The sequence below is a fragment of the Sitophilus oryzae genome, unplaced genomic scaffold, assembly GCF_002938485.1.
Source record: "Sitophilus oryzae breed Bouriz unplaced genomic scaffold, Soryzae_2.0 scaffold_684_pilon_pilon, whole genome shotgun sequence".
In the NCBI taxonomy this organism is placed as follows: domain Eukaryota; kingdom Metazoa; phylum Arthropoda; class Insecta; order Coleoptera; family Curculionidae; genus Sitophilus; species Sitophilus oryzae.
The window spans coordinates 1,595,808-1,615,504 of NW_022147289.1; the positions used below are offsets into that span (position 1 = coordinate 1,595,808).

Genomic DNA, 19,697 nt, shown 5'->3' on the forward strand with positions numbered 1-19,697 from the left:
TGGTGCGAGCTACATATAATTATAGTTTTCTGTAACTTAAAACAATTTGAAAAAAATTGCAATACATTAAATTACATAAAAAAAAACTGTAACAAAGAAAAAGTTTAAGGAATAATCTACCAGATTGCGCTATATGGTTAAAATGGGGGAAATATTTAAATTTAAACTATTTTGGCTCCTAATAAACAACATTTCATAACAAAAAGTAATAAGTAGTTATATAAACGGTAAGTAAATTAAAAAATATATATTATTCATACCAAATAGTGTCTATTAGAGAAGCGCATTAAATTACGATGTAGTTGACGTAGAACGTCAGTATTTTGAATTTGCCATAAGCAATTTATAACGTTATTTTGTGGATATGTTAAAAAATGAATTTAAAAGGGAGTAAGTAATCATTTTTTGGTCAAATAGGTGAAGTTAACGTTATCGTTAGATTTTGTAATTGTTTTAGTTGTGCCTCGTTTCATCTGAAAGACCGAAACGTCAAACATATCCGTGTATCGGATGCCCAAAAAGTATACGACGTGTACGATTTCAAGGAAGAAATTGGACATGGTACTTTCGGGATTGTCGTGTTGGCGGTAGAAAAATCGAACACCAAGCAATGGGCAGTTAAAATCGTCCACAAAAACATTGTAAGCTTTTATTTAGGGTTTCCACCCGTCCGGATTTTGTCAGGACAGTACCGATTTTGATCCAAAAGTCCCGCGTCCCCACGCAAAGCCCTAATGTCCCGATTTTTATTTGTTTAGTAGCCACCGTCTTTATTAAACAATAAAATTGTAAAATTTATTATTAATTTCTTGAATGTAAAAAGAGTTCTTTTCCACGAATTTATTAAAATTTTAGCATTAAAAGAAGTAGATATTGATACTCTGTTTAATGACAAACACAACTGTCAGTGTCAAGGATCCTACCGCTGGACAAACTATACCTAATATTGTCAACTAATGGAAATATTTCAGTTTTAAAAAAAGTTAATGCTTTTATTTTTGATTTTAATAATTCAAAACTAATATAATATTGTGGCGGTATGTTTTATTTTCCAACATATTGTTTTCATTAAAAAAATGCCGCCCCCATCAGCTTGCCGCCCTAGGCAGCTGCCTATCTTGCCTAATGAATAAAGCGGCCCTGATACCCGTCATCAATGACATAAATTAAACATGTTGACTAAATAGTTATTAGACTGAAATCATAAATTTGAAATGTTTTTGTTTATCATCATTTTTTCAATAATGTCTAATTTATGTCATATACTAACATGTAACCTTTGCATGTAACATACTAAATCTCGTTTTTTATCTAAAAAACAAAAAAGTTACAGGGGTGCACACATGGCAAAATTCTATGTTTAGCTTGACAAAAATCCAGATTAATTTTTTATGGTATGTTCAACCACACATTGTTTTTCTTATTACATATTTTTGGGCTAATTTTAAATAGTTTAAATTTTTCTATTCATCTAGAGTAGTGAAAGTTTTACCAAAAATTGAAGCAGTTCGCACTTTTCGTGGAGCGCAAAAGCGTGTCATTTGAACCCAGCACTGAGATTTTAATTTTTTTCAAAGTCAATAATATGTATATGAAAAAAAAATGTGCATTAAACTTAGAAATTCATAATTTAAAATATCTGTCTTCTTAAAACTAAAAAAATCCTTTCTTGATATTATGATATTACAAGACTGGTAGAGTAAACGCCACGAATGTTTGGGAGTGATTCATCGCTTGATGAAGTTAGAATCGACACGCGCGCTATCATTTTTACATTAAAAACGTAAATTTTTACCGCAGACGTAGGTTTTTAAAGCCCGGTCTAATCATCTGCCTGCGCTCTTCCTACTTATTCTAAAATGTTAGCGTGATTGACAAAGACGATACTATATCGCGTTTCTTTGATTGGTTTGTTTTTGTGCGTCAGTCCATTGGTGTGCTTGCAGTGCGACCCACAAAACACATACACAAGGAGAAGTGCGAGCGCCTTGCTAAATATTGGAAAGTGAAATTGACGTTTAAATTTGACACTGTTGACAAGTCTACTGCTACTAGCGCCCCCAATATCGCTTGTAGGAACTACGGACTAGATTGTAACGCATGGCGGGAACTTTAAAAAAATAAAAAATTTTAATTCTTCATTTATTTTTAATTATGACATACATAAAAACACAAAAAATACACCATTTTTTAAAAATATGTTTAATATCATTATCAAATATACATCAGAAATTAATTCCAACAAAATAAATTAATAAAATTAAAAGAATAATGTTACAAGTAGATCAAGAGACAAAATTAATTATAACAAAACTGAAAAAAATGGCGTCATAGATGGCTTAGAAATGAAGCCATCTATGAATTATATAGGAAATGTCATCGATCATCATTTTTAAGCCAGCTGGACGATTATTTCAAACATACAAGCTGAGTTCGTTCATAGTGCTCTTAGAAATCTAGATAAACAAAGAATAATAAATTAAAAGTATTCCAGGGGAAAAGAGAGGAAGAACCTGTATCGTCTTTGATATCTGTTAGGGTATTGTTAAAAGAGCCATCTCTTTGCTCGAAGTTTTCAGGTCGATTAAAAAGATGACATTTACAACAATACTTTGCCGTAACTTGCACAAATATCAGAGAAAGAGTACAGGTATTGCCTCTCTTTTCCTCTGGGATGCTTTATATCTGTTGTTCTTTGTTTATCTATATTTCTCAGAGCATAATGCCGAACACGACTACAGTATATAATAATTTCAATATCCTAAGTGGAAAGAAAAAAGATCACCCTTCTGTTTTGTACTATGGTCCCTTTCTTCCGATGGCTCATCTCGTTGATATTTAGGAAGGTATCCATAAAATATATATTTTATTATCGGTCCTGGGATGAAAAAACATAAAATTCAATAATTTGATGATCCTTTTCTGTCACCTAAATCAGGAGAATGACAATGAGCATGTTAAGATGAAAAAAAACTTATTTATCAACACTTACCTACACGTTAGTCCAAGGAGTTTTATCAAAAACCTATATTTGCCTAAATAATTTATGTATTCAATTTACAAAGCAAACTGCAGCGTGTAAACAAAAGAAATAAAATGGCGACAAGTCAACGTCAACGACCCGACAAGGAGAAAAGTGGTGTTCGAATAACAAATTATGGGTTGCAAAAAAATGTTTTTGTCTCCTTTCAACGCACATTTTAGAAAGAAAAAGAGATGAACAGTTATACTGAAAGAATGTCAAGGTTTTATCTGTCACTCTTGTCAATAATTTATCGGTAAGGAAGATTCCTAGAAAATCGCTTGTAGTCAAGTTTTCAACCATTTCCAGTTCTCCCATAAGAAGTGTCATCCACCTGGTGCGACCAATGGGGCATTCCATTTTATATTTATAACCAAATATATGTTTTGACAAGACTTTGACAGTTAAAACAACAAATTACAACAGATTATATATTGATTATTATATGACTTGAAACACCACGGCACTGGAATTAAGTTTTATGTGACCTTGAACAGATTAGTTCACATGGTAGCGACCGATGAATCACTCCCAAACATTCGTGGCGTTTACTATATAGAAATCAGTGTGAATCCTTGCAAAAAAGGGGGACCATTTCAAAAAAAGGGCAGATTTGGGAAAGCTGATTTTTTTATACCTGTATCAAACATACATTAGAGATTTTAATTTTAATAAATGAAAAGCGGAACTCCGTGGAACTCATTACTATAACTCATTATAAAAACAAAATTATAAAAAAAATAAACCCAAAGTAGTGTGTTAAAATATATTTTATCTACATTCAAAATAGTTCAAATTTATTATATTGATATTATTTAATTGTACTACATGTCTGTAGCTATATTGTCAATAATGATGATTAATTTTCAAATGGTTGTGCTGGGTGTAAATGACTCTTTTGCGCTCCACCTTTGTGCAAGGCTAACGCTCTACCCAGAAAGTGGAGCGGAGTCCATCAACTTTCGGTAGCGCTCGCGTCGTTAGCTTAGGGCTCGAACACACTGACGACCAGGTCGCACCGGCCAGGCCGCTGCTACCTTTAAAACCATTAAATCAAATGATACCGCGCACAGTAACGTCCTGGCCGTCCGTTGGTCGTTGCGACCAGTAGACTGCACTAAAATATTATAATTTTCTGCGGCTTGTTGCCAGTTTTCTTCCAAATTAATAATGTTTCAGATGAAATCCCTCAAATTCAACGCACAATATTTTATTTTCTATAAGATATAGTGTTTTAGTGTAGTTTTTGCACACGTGCAGAAAATCCAAAGAAATAGTATACAGACTGGATCAAAGGGAAACTTAAATCTAGTCCCTTTTTATCAAGGGTCGATTCTAGTAAAAATTCAAAACATTTTTATATGACATACTCTATTTATGGTTGGTATGATACCTGTTATTATACCTTCGAGTTTCGATGTTAAAAAATAAAAAAAATCATATTTAAAGTTTTTCTACAACCACTTGTTTTTTTTATTAAATTATTTTTTTTAGTTGTATTGTAGTCATGTACAAGGAGGACAACTGTATTTTAAATATTATATTTAATTTAACGTTTTACAAACAGGGTCCATTAGACTATATTTCTACTAGGTACATTATTTTTAAAAAAATTAAGAGTAAAAGTAACTTCAACATTCATAAAAATAGAAGTATTTACTGTAGTAGATTCTCAGTAACAATAAAAAAGAGGAATTTATATTGTAAACATTGAAATAACTGGAAGCTAAACTTTCTACCTGCTTAGAGCCAGTGTCTGACGAAATTTTTTTGAGATGGCCCTAATATGTTTACTTCTAAAGTCGATAAGAGCCATGAGTAGAATTCCATATCAGTAGAAAAAAAAAATAGAATGTCTCTTTTTGTCGGTCGCGCGTACACAATCCTTTTTGTTCGGCCTATTTGTTCTGCTTGTTCGTGCGCGCTCGGTTCGTTCGGGCTAAAATGCCCAAGTCTGGACGCACCTTTAGGAACAATACTGTTTTTGTCCTTTATTGATATTATGCTGAAAATCTCACGAGTTACATGTTTCACTCTACACATATTAAATTACATAGACGTAGGATGTAGAATATTCTGTTATGAAACGACTGATGGAATAGCAGGCATCGCGGATTTGAAAAACATGGAAATAACGACGTTCTCGTATAGTCGGGGTTGGAGATTTTACTTACTCCATTTACCACACCAGTATTTATTAACGAAAAATCCAAGAATATTTTAAATGCATTATTTAATATTAGAACATTTAATAAGCTCATGAATAGCAACTTCGCTTTTTATTTAAGTCGGATATTTTAACATTTCTGAAGCTTAATTCTTTCTGAAACAATATTTTCTAATTGGTAAAACGTAAAAAATCGTTAGATCTGACAAATCTGTTGAAACTGGTCGTTCATCTGGCCGCAGCTATAAACGCAATACATCCGGCCAGCCGACGGCCAGGTCGTTGCGACCTGGTCGTCAGTGAGTTAGAGCCCTTACTTCGGGTTTTTCATATTACCGATTCTGAACCGTCCTAGAACTGTAATACACATGCGCAGAAGGAAATACGGAGAAATTATTTCATTAGCGCATGCGCGGCAGAGTTGTAGGACAGTTCAGAATCGGTAATAATAAGAACCCGAACAAAGCTATTATAGGTTGCTCGAAAAAAATTATAACATGTAAAATTAGGTCCACAGATTTTATAATAACGATAGTGAGTGGATGAACAAACAAAAAAAATTCTAATTTCGATTTTTGTCAAGCTAAACATAGCATTTTGCCGTGTGTGGGGTGAACCACTTCTGAAAAACACCCGGTATATCCCGAGCCGATGCATAACCTGTTATAGTAAAGACAAGACATAAAAACATTTTAGGCAGGAGCAACAAAATTAATCGAAGTCAACCGGGAAATACAAATTTTGAAGGTGGTGGATCATCAGAACATCATCTACTTGAGCAAGGTGTACGAATCGCCGAAAAAACTTTACATGGTGTTGGAGTTGTGCAAAGCTGAACTCTATAAAATCTACAAGCACAGCAAGCCCCTATCGGAAAAAGTAACGAGAAGAGTTATCTACCAGTTGGCTGATGCTGTATCATATTTGCACAAAAACGGTATGTATTTTGCATTTTCCTATAAATAAATAACAACATAGAATAGGAAAACTTTAGAGTCCATTTCACTCGGCATTTAACGTTTTATGTAAAACTGGCTAGGAATTTTTACACAAATCCCATACAGCCACGGTACGTACTATGTACGTACCTGGTACGTAATATTGGGGCGAACATCAGGTCCCTGGTACGTACAGGTATGTACTATGTACGTACTAGAGACGTACATTTTCCAACGCTTTGTACGTCCCCGGTACGTTCCTGGGATGTGGTAAAGTACGTCGCATGTACGTACATTTTATGTTTTGTTCCGGACCAAAACTGGATGTAAAATGATCGAAAGTACATACAATGTACGTACTATAGACGTACATTTTTCAACGACGTATACGACCTAGGAATTTAATTAGAAATAATTCAATGGAAGTCAGCTTAAAATATTTATTAATATAAAAACTCAGGTACAGGGTCATCCCTTATGTCTTGATACACCCGTGAGTCTGGCTTCGGTCCGGCAACTACACCCTTAGCGCACTCTGTCTTTTATTGGATGTTGATAGATATTTCATTTTTTTTTATTCTTGAACTGCTTCTAACTAAAAAATGCAAAAAGTAAACTAAGTATTCAAATATCTAATTCTTGCCTCTGTTTTGAAAAAATTGAATGAGCCGATTCTCAATCATTCGAGGTTGTGACTGTGCTAGGGGAAATAGTTACATTAGATGTGGCAGTATCATGTAATTCATCTGATGATTCCCCATTTTGAGATACACAACATAAGTTATCTCGAGGGTTATCTGTTTCAGTTTCGCTAATGTGAAGATGTGGCAGAGAATCTTCAGACTGTAAATCAAGAACTGAATCTGATGTGCTATGTTGATCATTACAAGATTGAAGGAAAGATGCCTGATTAAATGAAGCAGGCTGTCTATTTTGATTAGCATTCAAACCGCTTAATTTGAACATTTGCCCTTTTGTAATATTTACTAGAAGTATCTTTGCACCACATTATATTATTAAACTTTAACTTAACTTGAAACAACGAGCAACGAAGGCAACGACAAAAGAAAGCAAGCCGGAAGCGGAACAACCTATGGCCACCATGGCACCCACTCACAACACAATCGAAAACTGGATCGGACTAGGTGCGCACTCAGTGTATTGTTGTTTTTATTTTTTACGTTGATTAATAAAAGATGGAAATACACTGAGTGCGCACGTGCACACTAGCTCTGCCAATCGAAAACGCCATTAGAAAACGCCCGACTTCCGATTCCGACAGGACTCGAATGTGAACGAATAACTTAGCGGGAAATTTAAACATAGGACTGCATAATTTTCCTGTTAGGCTTGATTGCATAATATATTGCATTTTTAACCCATCAGATTTCTTCAAAGGCTGTGTCATTCATTATGGTCATTGGATAATTTAGGAAATCATTTTTTATAGCGGTCGGGTTAGATTTATTAAGAAAAGAAGTAGAGGTAGGTTAGAGTGACTTGAATTAACGTTAGCCTAGAAAAGATCCACTGATTCAGTCCATTCATTATTATTGTGTATGTCTGACCAAAATAATCCAGTCATGATATTAAAATTAAATAACATTTTGTAATGCGTTGTCAAAAATTTTCAAGATACGTACGTAGTGCGTACTCGCATGTACGTCCGTAGTGAAGTCCTACAATGTACGCGTAAATAGTACATACATGGGGCACGCACTATGTACGTACACTTTTGTACGTACATAGTACGTCCCTAATTGGTCCCAAGACGTACCGACGTAAAATGGACATAAAATGAACGTCCCTGGGACGAAGTGTGCCTGTATGGGATGTAGAAGGAAATTAAATATAAAGAATTATACTATATCCGGTAGTGTAACAGATTTGTAGACAACTTCTTTATTTTTAAGATTTTGATGGCCAAGCATCATCAAAATATGCCTTATTTGGACTAAATTTTCTCGAAAATAAAGACATGATTTAAAATTCCGTTACAATACGGAAATAGATTGAAGTTTTGTGATTACGTGATATTTTTTATATCGTTTCCATATAGTATACCTAATCTGTGGTAATAGACTCTTAAATGTAGGTATTCGTTATAGGTACACTACTCAAAACAATTATCGCATATTTGAATAAAAATAATTATTACATACTTCTAAATGAAGCGTGCATTTTTTTGCCTTTCTCTTGTGAGTTTTTTTAGGATAATTAGGGTACGCATTGACATGTAATTTTTAGTCGGCCGACTATTTAGTTGCAAAAGTGAAAATAATACATTTTTTTGGAGCCGATCGGTCCAATATTTGATTACAGTGCGTAGCCTTAGGCTATGCGCTGACATGCAATTTTGAATCGGCCGACTATTTAGTTGCATATTTGTAAGCAATATTTGATTTCAGGTATTTGTAATAATTTTTTAAGAAAGGCTGAAAATATGTATTTTTTATTTATTAACATCTCTGAAATTATCGAAATATATTTATTCATATCTTAGGATTATGTACAGTGATCTGAAAGGAAGCAAAAATGCAATAATATACAGGGTGTTCAATTAAAAAAAATCATCGCTATCCACTCACACTTTTTTGAGCCACTCTAGAGATGTTAAAATATTTTCCTGGAATATATCCTCGTACATTACTCGTTATTCTAGGAGCTACAGATGCCCGACGCGACGCATTGTTAGCATCTGTTTATATTTATAATAATGTGTAAACGAGAAACCTTGTAAAGCACACGAAAATGGGACACCCTGTACAATATATTTCTGATTTCTGGTATTTCTAGATGTGGTCCATAGAGACATTAAAATGGAAAATATACTGATTGCTGACAATCCAAAAAACCACAACGACGAATATTTTATTAAGCTGACCGATTTTGGACTGAGCATAGTCAAAGAAGGCGTCGGCATTCAAAGTTTGATGAAAGACTACTGCGGGACCGTTCTGTATATGCGTAAGTTTTTTCTTTTAATTTAATCCTGAATCTTTTAATTTTTGATTTATTACAGTTGAAATAGAATACTAGGGACAGTGATTTTGGAACAGTTCCAATAGTGGAACAGTCCGTAACAGTTATCATATTCCGAAAATCACTGTTCCAATTCCACGTAATAACATAACCGCGAGGAATTTAATATAGGAACAGTGAAAATACCGCAGCCACAATACAATATAATTTTTTTCCATAACAACTGTTAAAATTGCCCCTTATATCTATCAAAAATAGTAGATAAAATAGTACTTTAACCGTAAGGGTAGATTAAATGATACTTTAACAGCGGGGATAGGTTAAAAACTTTATTTCTTCTCGCACGTTTTTTAATTGCTTCCGTTTTTGAAAATTTTTGTATTCCTTTTCATAAGTTATTCGGGATTTAAATGGAAGTAGTTTGGATATGGCGTTTGTCGCTTCAGCCTGAATACCTGTTGGTAATTTACTTATTTCGTTTTGAGCCATTTCTGCTCTCACTTTCATCCGAAATTAATTCACTCGCGATTTCATCGCTCGTGAATTAATTTTTTCGGTCGACGATAAAATACCATTTTATCGTCTTCTTTAAAAATTAACTATTTGAATTACCCGCACGGAACCGAACAAAAACTAAAAAGTACTTAGCGCTTAAAAAAATGCGAATCACAACTTTTTCAATTATGCAAATACAAAGATTTATAACATACCCCCATAAATTATGAAAATAGATTATTATAAGTTCCAAAACACCGTACGATCGAAAAAACAGCGTCAAAGACAGCTGGTGAATAACAATCGATGATTTTTTGGCGAGGTCAATCCCTAGACGTCATTTAATAAGAATCGACATAAAACTTGTCAAAAATTAACATTAATTATAGAAAAATTAAAAAAGGATAAAACGTTTTCAGACATACAAATTTATTTCCAAAAAAATATTATTTTTCGAATTTAAAAAATAAATTACAATCTTCTTAAGGCCAACTGGCAGTAAAAGAAAAAGTAGAAAAGTAGTAGAAAACTAAAAGTAAATGACGTCTAGGGCTTGACCTCGCCAAAACTATCATACATAATCATTTCTCAGCCGTTTATTTTCGATGGCATCGTATTAATTGTAAATAGTGTTAAATAGTTTTCGTTAGTGTTGTTCTTTTCTGTTAATAAACTTCGTTGATTAATTAAGACTTTAAATTATCCGCACAGAACCCAGCAAAAACCTAACAATACATAGCGCCTAAAAAAATGTGCAACATGACTTCTTCAATTGTGCAAATACAAAGATACTTGCAAAAAAAATAATATCACAACCACATAAATTATAACAATCGATTAATTTAAGGCATTTACTCAAATCTCGGATACTAGATGACTGGAATACGGATACTTAGAGACTCGGAGACTCTAGTTGTCTGGAATACTCAGACAGTCGCTACTCCAGTTGCGCGGGTTTCCTATCTAAAATAAAATTAATATTCAATTTGTTTCGTATGTGAAGGGGCTCGTTTATTTAGAGTGCTTCATTTAAAACGTCTAGTTACAGTAGTGATGATGATATAATTATTCAATATTATTATTACCGTCGCAGAAGAACAGTGAGAAAATACTGGTTACATCCTTTATATCAAAAAAAATATTACACCTTTACAGGAACAGAAGAAGCATTTAACTTTATAATTAAATAATACTGGAAATTTTGCCACTTCGGCCACAAACTTCAAACTAAACGCTTGTTCCCTCATGTGGAGATAAGGATACTGAAGCCGCAGTTACACACGTATCAAGTAGCTAAACCAAGTTACTAAATTTAGTGACCTGCATGGTGTAAACAACTCGATTTAGTACTGGCGCAAGTAACAGATTTAATAAACTGTTTAGTCAACTGAATAGAAACGATTTCTATTTACTTGCGCAAGTGGTCATCCTCACCTCTGTTTTTGAGCAACTAAGCTGTTCACTACTCGGGACAAAGCGTATAAGGGAATTGAGCAAATCATGGGTATAGAAGTATTCGGATTTCATGAAATTAAAAACAAAATACGGGCATTGAGGTCAACTTATTGTCAAGACAAAAAAGGAAAATACAGCATTTATGAAATCGGGAGCCGGTTCGAAGGATATTTATGTCCCCAGTGTAAAATCTCGTTTAAATCAACAAATAAACAGTATTAAAAATAAAACGTAGACGCTCACTAAAATGAACGGGCTAAATTTTAGCTACTTGCTTTATATAGCTACTTGATACGTGTAACTGCGGCTTAAGCAACTGGGCTACTGAGCGACCGGCACGGCGAAGTCTCTGGGTAGCGCCGCAAGACTGTTCACTACTGGAGTTTCTCCGTCTGAGCGCCACCACATAATAACTGTTAATAATTAGATATGACGCGTCTCCAAGTCGCCGAGTATCCCAGCCCTTTGGAGATTTGAGTATCCCTGTGTGAGTAGTGCCTAAGTTTCAAAATAATATAAGTATGAATTATAAACTTAGAATTGCTGAAATAATCTTAGTTCGCATATAAAATACTTTTATATATTTTCAGCTCCTGAAATATTGCAAATGAAAACGTACAGCGAACTGTGTGACGTGTGGTCAATCGGAATCATAATGTACATGATGTTGTACGGATCAAATCCGTTTTACAATCAAAACGAAGAGATCCTCATGCACAACATATGTTTCGAGGAACCCAAGTACATCACGGAGGGTGTTAGTGAACAAGCTATCCAGTTGTTGAAGTGCATATTGGTGAGAACGCCATTTTATCCTAGTAGATATCAGTAAACAAAAACGTTTTAATATTGTAAATTGTATAGGAGGGGGCAGTTAATCACCGCGACTTTATAGATCCATTGATTTCCTTTTTCTTGAGTTATAACTCATCATACAGTCTCAGAGCTTTTAGAATTTAGAATAAGTGGGAACGGGGTTAATCTCTGCGACCTTAGAGATCTATTGTGTCCTCCTTTCTTGAGTTATAACTCATCATACAGTCCCAGGACTTCCTACGGAGACCCGTGTCCTTCACAGTCGAGGAGCTACGACCCAGTGGCGCTATTCTGTAAAATCGTCGGTATCGGTAAGTTACGACAGCTCTCGATACGTATTTGTATATAGTAAAAATGTGTTAATCGTTGTTGTCATAGTTACCGATCGGTCCTATGGCAGATATCGTAAATTTGTACCGACAAAAATCGGTATCTCTACCGTGCCCTTGTCAAACTCACGGTAGAGATACCGAGAGTCGTCGGTATAAATTTGCGATATCTGTCATAGGGCCGATCGGTAACTATGACGACAACAATTAATACATATTTACTATATGCAAATACGTACCGATAGCTATTGGTAACTCACCGATTCCGACGATTGTAGAGAATAGCGCCCCAGGCCGGGTAGACGAAAGGGTAGCTTGTGTCGCCTGTTGGGTTTAGAGGTAGGAGGTAGGCTTCCGACCCTTGGAGGAGGTGGTAACTTGTATGCCACTTGCGGAGGATGGTCTCACGCAAGTGTCAGCCACCTCTCTTGTAGTTCTCTTTGGGTTTGGCCCCTTGGAACTTTCATTGTTACTGTTCCCAGTGTTGCTAGGGGGTTTCCCCACAGCTTCACCGGTGATGTTTTTATTACTATTATTACCAGATCTCATAGTGTTCCCATGAGTCGCTAGGGACAGTCGGTCCATTTCTACAGAGCCCCGCATGTAGAAGTAAGGGGTAAAATACAATGGGGTGCCCCCCGATGCCCCAAGGTTGAGGCTGTCCGTAGCCCCGCCCGGTATCGTTATATGTCTTGGTGCAATTCCCTGGCCATGACACTACAGTCAGGGACAAGACGATGAGTGAGATGCTTCTTAGACCAAGCCAAGTGCTAGGGAAGATTCCCCCCATCACCTGACCAGGAGCTTCCCCACCAACGACAAGGTCTTGCATCTCCTAGGGGAAGGTCTCAAAGCTTGCTCAGCTTCGACTTTTCTCGGTCAAAATTCCTGAGAAATCTCCATTCAAAATTCCCATTCCAGGTTATGGATGAAGCCTTCCAGGTTCTTGAGTTCCGCTTTAAGTCGATTTCCACTTGGAAAGGAGAACGGCTCTGGTCCAGTTAGTGATGTAGTATTCGTTATCAGTAGGTTGAAGCTAAGAAACAACTATAAATGCAGATTCTGTGGGGGAAATGGGGAAACACCAGAACACTTCATTACTGAGTGCACCGAGCCGACAATTCGTGCCATTAACTTTGTCAAATCGAAGATGCGGAATACTTCTGTAAAACCCCCAAGTAGCATTTTCACGACTTGCGACCACATGTTTACTAAACACAACGTTGGATTAGTTATTAGTTACAAAAAATAGTTAGCTCCGTACCTTGGGTATTAAAATAAATGTAAACGTTTTTGTAACATTGTGCCGACGTTGAACTAGTACTACAACAAAGTAAAAGCTTCTGCGACGCCGACGTCGAATAAACGTTGTCTTCTAACCTTTTTTGCTTAAGTGAGCTTTAGGTGATTCGGACAACGTTGTCACAATGTTGGGCAATAAAGAGTTTTCCGACGTCACTTTCAGGACCTATTCCAACATTATGCAAACGTCGTCTGTTTTACTCATTCCAACGTTGTTTAGATTTCCTTTTTCTTACGTTGGTAGGACGTCGAGCCACTACCTTTTTGCAACTGTATTGAACCAAAACCTTAAATCTTAAGTTTTCACTTCGTTCTGTTCAGTCAAACAGTTCAGTGCTGTTTTTGTTTTTATAAAACAACTTAATTAAAATGGGACGTAAGAAAGGCACATATAAAACTAAATTTAAATATACATCGACATATTACCGATACTTTATCCACTCCCTCGTTTATTTAGAATATAGAGGGCGGGACAAGCAAATTTTGCTTTGACGTTTGACAATTGATGGTCATGTCTAGACTCTAGGATGACATTAGACAATCTTGCGACTAGTATACTACCTGTTAAGGCTTAACTGCGACTTTATTAATCCAGTATGCGACTACTCGAACTACTCCAAAGTGAAAGCCGCCATGTTGTTAAATAAGAAAATGTTTCGTTCCTAAAATAGCAATTCCTGCTTTTTGAATACATTAACTTGAAATATTTGACCCTAAACAACACGCGGAAACATTTTTTTTCGACTGCGAATAAATTATTCTCGTTTTACAAAAAAAAATTCAAGAAATTTTTTTAAACTTCTTTAATTTTAAGGCCTATTAGTATTTTTCAAAGTAGAAACAATACATTTATCAATAAAGTTGTTTGGGTTTAACTTTTTGCCTTGGGTAACGAGTTACAGATTTGGTTAAAGTGTTTCAATAATTATGATCATATGTACATCCTCCATACTTAAATACTTTTGTTTTGTTTTCCTTTACAGTTACAGTTCCTTTACAGTCCTTACTTGTTTTCCTTTTCTCTAACTAAACCATAAAAATAATATAGTTTTACTATAATTATCCCAATTTAGGATAAAACGCGACTTTGACGCCTTATTATTATAGTTTTGTATTTCTGTGAATTAGGATTTTAAACAACGTTGCAGTTTGTGCTAAATTAGGCTGCTAGACAACGTAGGTATCTAACGTCGTTTCGACCCAAAAATTATTCTCCGAACTAGTGCAAACTAGGGTTGGAACGAGGTTGTGCCGACGTCCAAATGCTGCTTGGGCCGTCTCAGATACTGACTTTTGTCAGAGCCCTGAGACTGTATGATGGGAAGAAAAGGGGACCTCAAGAAAGGGGGACACAATCTCAGGAGATCAGGGTCTTGGAACACCCTCAAAAAGAAATTTCCACTTCTCCAACTCCCAGTGGATGACATAACAAGAAGTTACAACTTTGAGAAACACCTCACTGTAGTATTGAGTAATAAAAAGGATTGGAAGGAAAAAACGCTTACTCAGCATGTAAGAGACCATACCATAACGTGGTATACTGATGCTTCCAAAACCAAAGCAGGGACAGGGATATAACTAAATACTCCGAACCAATATGGGCACCTACCCCAGTATCCTTCAGGCAGAAATTTACGCCATCGAAAGATGTGTACAATTTATCTTAGATAGGAACTATCGAAAACAGGAAATTGCCATCCTATCTGATAGTCAAAAGCAGGGCTAAACGCGATCAACTCAGTAACCATCAATTCGAAGTTGGTCAAAGAATGCCTGGAGAAGCTCCATAAATTAGGCAAAGAAAATAAAGTCCTCCTGCTCTGGGTGCCTGCTCACCAAGGGATAGAAGGCAATGAAAAAGTGAACTTTCCAATGAACACTCCACTAACTGGACCAGAACCGTTATGTTTTCCAAACAGGAACCAACTGAAAGCGGAACTGAAGAATCTGGAAGACTCCATATCCAGAATGGTTGTCTTCCAACGGTCTAAGACAATCGAAAAAGTTCCTCAGAAATTACGACCGAGAAAAATCAAAGGTTTTCCTTGATATAAGTAAAAACAATCTTCGGATTGTCACGGGGTTTCTAACAGGACACTGTTAAGGACATCTCCTCAACGAACACCTAAGTAGGCTGAAGCTGAGAAACAACGGCGAAAGCAGATTCTGTGGGGAAAATGGGAAACATCAGAACACCTTATCACTGAGTGCGCGGAGACGACGACCATTCGTGCCATGAACTTTGGTACGGCTGATGTTGAGGATGGAGAGCTGGCCTCTGTGGAGCCGTCTAAGATTATGACTTTTGTTAAAACCCTGAGACTGTATGATGAGTTATAACTCAAGAAAGGGGTTAACCCTTTGAATAAGAAGACTAAGGAAGGAGCATAATGCTATCCATGTATTCATGCATGGTGGGCGGAAAAGCCACCATAAAAGCTCTCTAGGGTGGGGATCCTTGACAGTTCTGTTTGACGATTCATTTGACACATTTGAATTTGATTTGAAATTTTGTGGATTTGTCAGTCTTTACGGAGCTTATTTTATGTTATTTATTATTTATTCTACTACTGATAGTTGTATAAAGGTAGTAAATCTAGATGGAAATTGTGGCAGAACTTAAATTAACAGTGACACTATCGCGATTTATCGAAAAAGACTCTAAAATAGTTGGTTGTGTAGCGTGCGGTAGATCTCGGCAAAAATTGAGTGAAGTAATGGAACAACTTTTCGCTAGTAAGTGACTATATAATATACATACGTGTAGTAAACCGATCATTTATGAAATTCACTTAAATTAACTAAATTAAATATTTTTCTTGCATTTTAGCTTTTATTTATTACTTGTCAAAGATTAGATGTCAAAGAATTTAGATACGTTAATTTGACTTACCTGCTTCAGTAGCGTATCGGATGTTTGTGGTAATAAATACTTATTATAACTTATCTATTTTTATTAGAATTATATATTTTTATAACAATTTTAATAACTACCAACACAAACACGTAAAATAAAACAACATATTATTGAGTCTACCCCACGTCTACCCTACACCATAGTTTTACATTTTTTAAATAAAATTAGAACGACACTGATAAACCGGAATTTAAGTCGGCCATATTTGAGGCCCATCGCTGTGTACCTAAGATTTTTGATATGCTCCTTCCTTAGTCTTCTTATTCAAAGGGTTAACCTAACCTAACCCTCCTAAACATTCTACATTCTACAAAGGGGACACAATAGACACACCTCCCCCTCTCTTACAATTCACAATCTATGGCCTATAAACTCCTATAAGTTTTTATATGAATCCTAATTGTTATTATCGCCAGCAACTAATATACCTATGAATTAAAGTAAATTTTTGAAGTGAAACTTCTTTACGCGCGATAGGAGTAAACATTGAAGGCCGTGACACACGAGACGCGAGAGGAAAAGTGGTAACGTTGACTTTTTGATCATGGAGCGTCGTAACTCGAGCTCTACGTGGGCTAGGAGGCTGAAACTCGGAATTTAGACGGGGCTCTTAGAGCCCCATCTTTTCATGATATTTTGACGACGTTTCGTGCACTACGAAACCCCATCATCAATGAATCAAATCAAAAAATCGTCCGATTTTAATGAAATTTGGTATGTCGATGGATTGGACTAAGGCAATGACTAAAGAATATGAGGACATGTAACGCCCCTATACGGGCTGCAGCAGAATTTGTGACCTTAGACGCCTTTTCTTTTGGTGGCAAACAATGAGTCATCAGCTGGTCACCAACAACAATTTTAGCAATTTTTAATAGTTTGTGTGTAGTGAACTTTGTATAAACTTTATTACAATGCTGATTAGTTGTTCAGCTTTCAAATGTAAAAGCAGCAGTGACAAGAAAGAGCCAGGAGTTACGTTTCATAGGTAAATAAACAGTCCGCTCCACCTTTTTAGCGTTTTCTTATTGAATTCGATAATTATTTTTCTGATATTATATGTACTTGATGTGTGCTATATGTCTATACTAGTTCTGTACCTTTTGATAACATTTTAATACGTTTTTTTTTCGTAATTAATTAGTATGATGCCACCACCTACACCATAGGCGTAGTCAAAACATTTATCAAAAATATAAATATCCCTTCAGCTAGCTAAGTGCTAAGAAAAAAATATGGCCACGGCATTGTTTGGTGCCATGGTAACAATTTGCTCTCGGGTGTTATTTGTCCTTGAATTCTTTAGTCATTGGACTAAGGCCAACTTTACCGTGTACGACGCGCGTCACTGTGACAGTTTTGACGTAAAAAACGTCAAAAGTTGTTGTCGTCCGATCGCGACCAAATGTGGTGGGTGAACGACGATGCACAGGTCACTCTGTAAAGTTGGATACGATGCAGAAGGAAGTAAGAAGAAGTTTCACTTCGAATATGCGCACATAGTGCACACAATTTCTTTTCTTTTACTTAATAAAATGTCACTGTACGCAGGAGAAAGACCCTGTCCAAAGGATGACCGCGTCTCAAATCAAGGAACATCCTTGGATCAGCGAGAAGGAAGGCCAGAGTTTGAGCAGGGGACAAAATATTGTAGAAATGATGAAACAATTTCGATTCGAAATGAACAGTCTGACTGACCGAAAAAGCAGGGGTATGGTGAGTACAACAAAAGAATTCATCTATCCAAAAAAATCCTTTATGGGATTTTTAAAAATCTACAAAATAAAATAATTATTTTTGGTAAACACTTCTGCGTTAAACCTGAACGGACGCTGCTTGTCAGAAGTTTTTTTTGCAAGGTATAGACATTTTTTAAAAGAATTCATATTAGACAGTGTACGGAGTCTGTGGTTGGTTCTTTGCGGATCATTCAGTACTGTAGAAAACCATTTCACAGTGTTAACTTTCATCAGTACTAGTATTTTGTTATCTCTCTTATGCTGGACAGATTGGGACTTAATCTTTTATAATTATATCATTACATAAATTTTATTTGCAGAGTATTATTTGTGATGGTCTTGAATTACCGAGTCTCTCAAACACTAAGTTAGTCAAGGCAGGAATAAAGTAAGTTTATATTAGAGAACCTTGTTTGTGACTGTGACACGCTGTATATACCGTATGATATGATCGAATAAAAACGGCGTCCAGTTGGCTTGGAAATGATCGATGACACCATATAATTTTACATATAAACTGACAGCGATCTTCATTTCATAGCCATCGCTGACGTCGTTTTTTTTCCGATCATATTGTGCTCTTAGCCTTATAACACAGATAACATATAATTATAGATTAGATTATGTGTTATCTGTGCTTATAATCAATTTTTTGAACTCTATAAGAAACTGTTTTAAAAAAACTTTTTGATCCTACGGTATAATCAGTTAATTTTGAACATTTTTGTTTTTAGGCGTAGTACAACCAAAGTGCACAAAGACAAGTAACACGTTCTGCAATTTTGTTTTTATATATGTGATTATATTTATATTTACAAATAATGTTTATTGATCTTTATTATTAAAAGGCTAAAAAAATAAATTTTTCTATTATTTTATTATGCTAAGTATGAGCCTTGTATGAGCGCGCCGCGCCGGTGCTGCCACCATCGGAGAATATCGTAAACAATCGATATATACAAATACACAGGTTTAAATAGCGAGTATAGGCTTGGTGCATTTCAGTTGATTTCAACAAGTTCCGACCGCAACGCACTCTACAGAAATCAGAAATTATCAATATATAGTCACGCCGCCGTCATGTCAATCGCATTAAAATAATATTGAAATCGTGGTCTTGTCATAATATTTAAAGGGTACAAACATATAGTGGGGCATCTCGATGCGATGCATCCTACGCGCACATTTTAAGAACTGTTTTCTAACGCCGAGTAAGTGCGCGTAGGATGCATCGCGGCGAGCATCGCATCGGAATGCCCCACTATGTTTGTACCGTAAGTATCTTAGTTTTTTGCTAGTGTAGTTAGTTATTGAGAATATAAAACACTCAGGTACGAGGTTTGTATCATGTAACGCTGTTTCGGGTAGTAAAAAATAAGTGAAAAAGAATTCGAACTAGGCGTCGTCTTGTCTTATGACAATTTTAAATGTTAATAAAATTGCCGAAAAAATGTTAACGCGTAAAGGAGAGTAATTAGGGCGTTGTTGGTGCAATAACATTCAATAATTTAACTCTCTCGAAACATTTTCTAGCT

At 35.7% G+C, this 19,697-nt stretch overlaps 1 protein-coding gene across 2 annotated transcripts; it reads left to right on the top strand.

Annotated features, from left to right (window-relative positions):
- The first annotated feature begins 281 nt into the window (after positions 1-281).
- On the top strand, positions 282-19,014 carry LOC115888169 (serine/threonine-protein kinase 33-like). 2 transcript variants are annotated; one of them, XM_030907779.1, is made up of 8 exons: positions 282-390; positions 458-641; positions 5,886-6,126; positions 8,924-9,094; positions 11,650-11,855; positions 17,975-18,139; positions 18,483-18,550; positions 18,897-18,967. In XM_030907779.1, the coding sequence occupies exons 1-8, from the start codon at positions 365-367 to the stop codon at positions 18,928-18,930; spliced, it is 1,095 nt and encodes a 364-aa protein (XP_030763639.1). In that variant the 5' UTR covers positions 282-364; the 3' UTR covers positions 18,931-18,967. The 2 variants fall into 2 exon arrangements, with proteins under 2 accessions (XP_030763639.1, XP_030763638.1); XM_030907778.1 differs by having other exon boundaries at positions 283-390; positions 440-641; positions 18,897-19,014.
- The last annotated feature ends 683 nt before the right edge of the window (positions 19,015-19,697 follow it).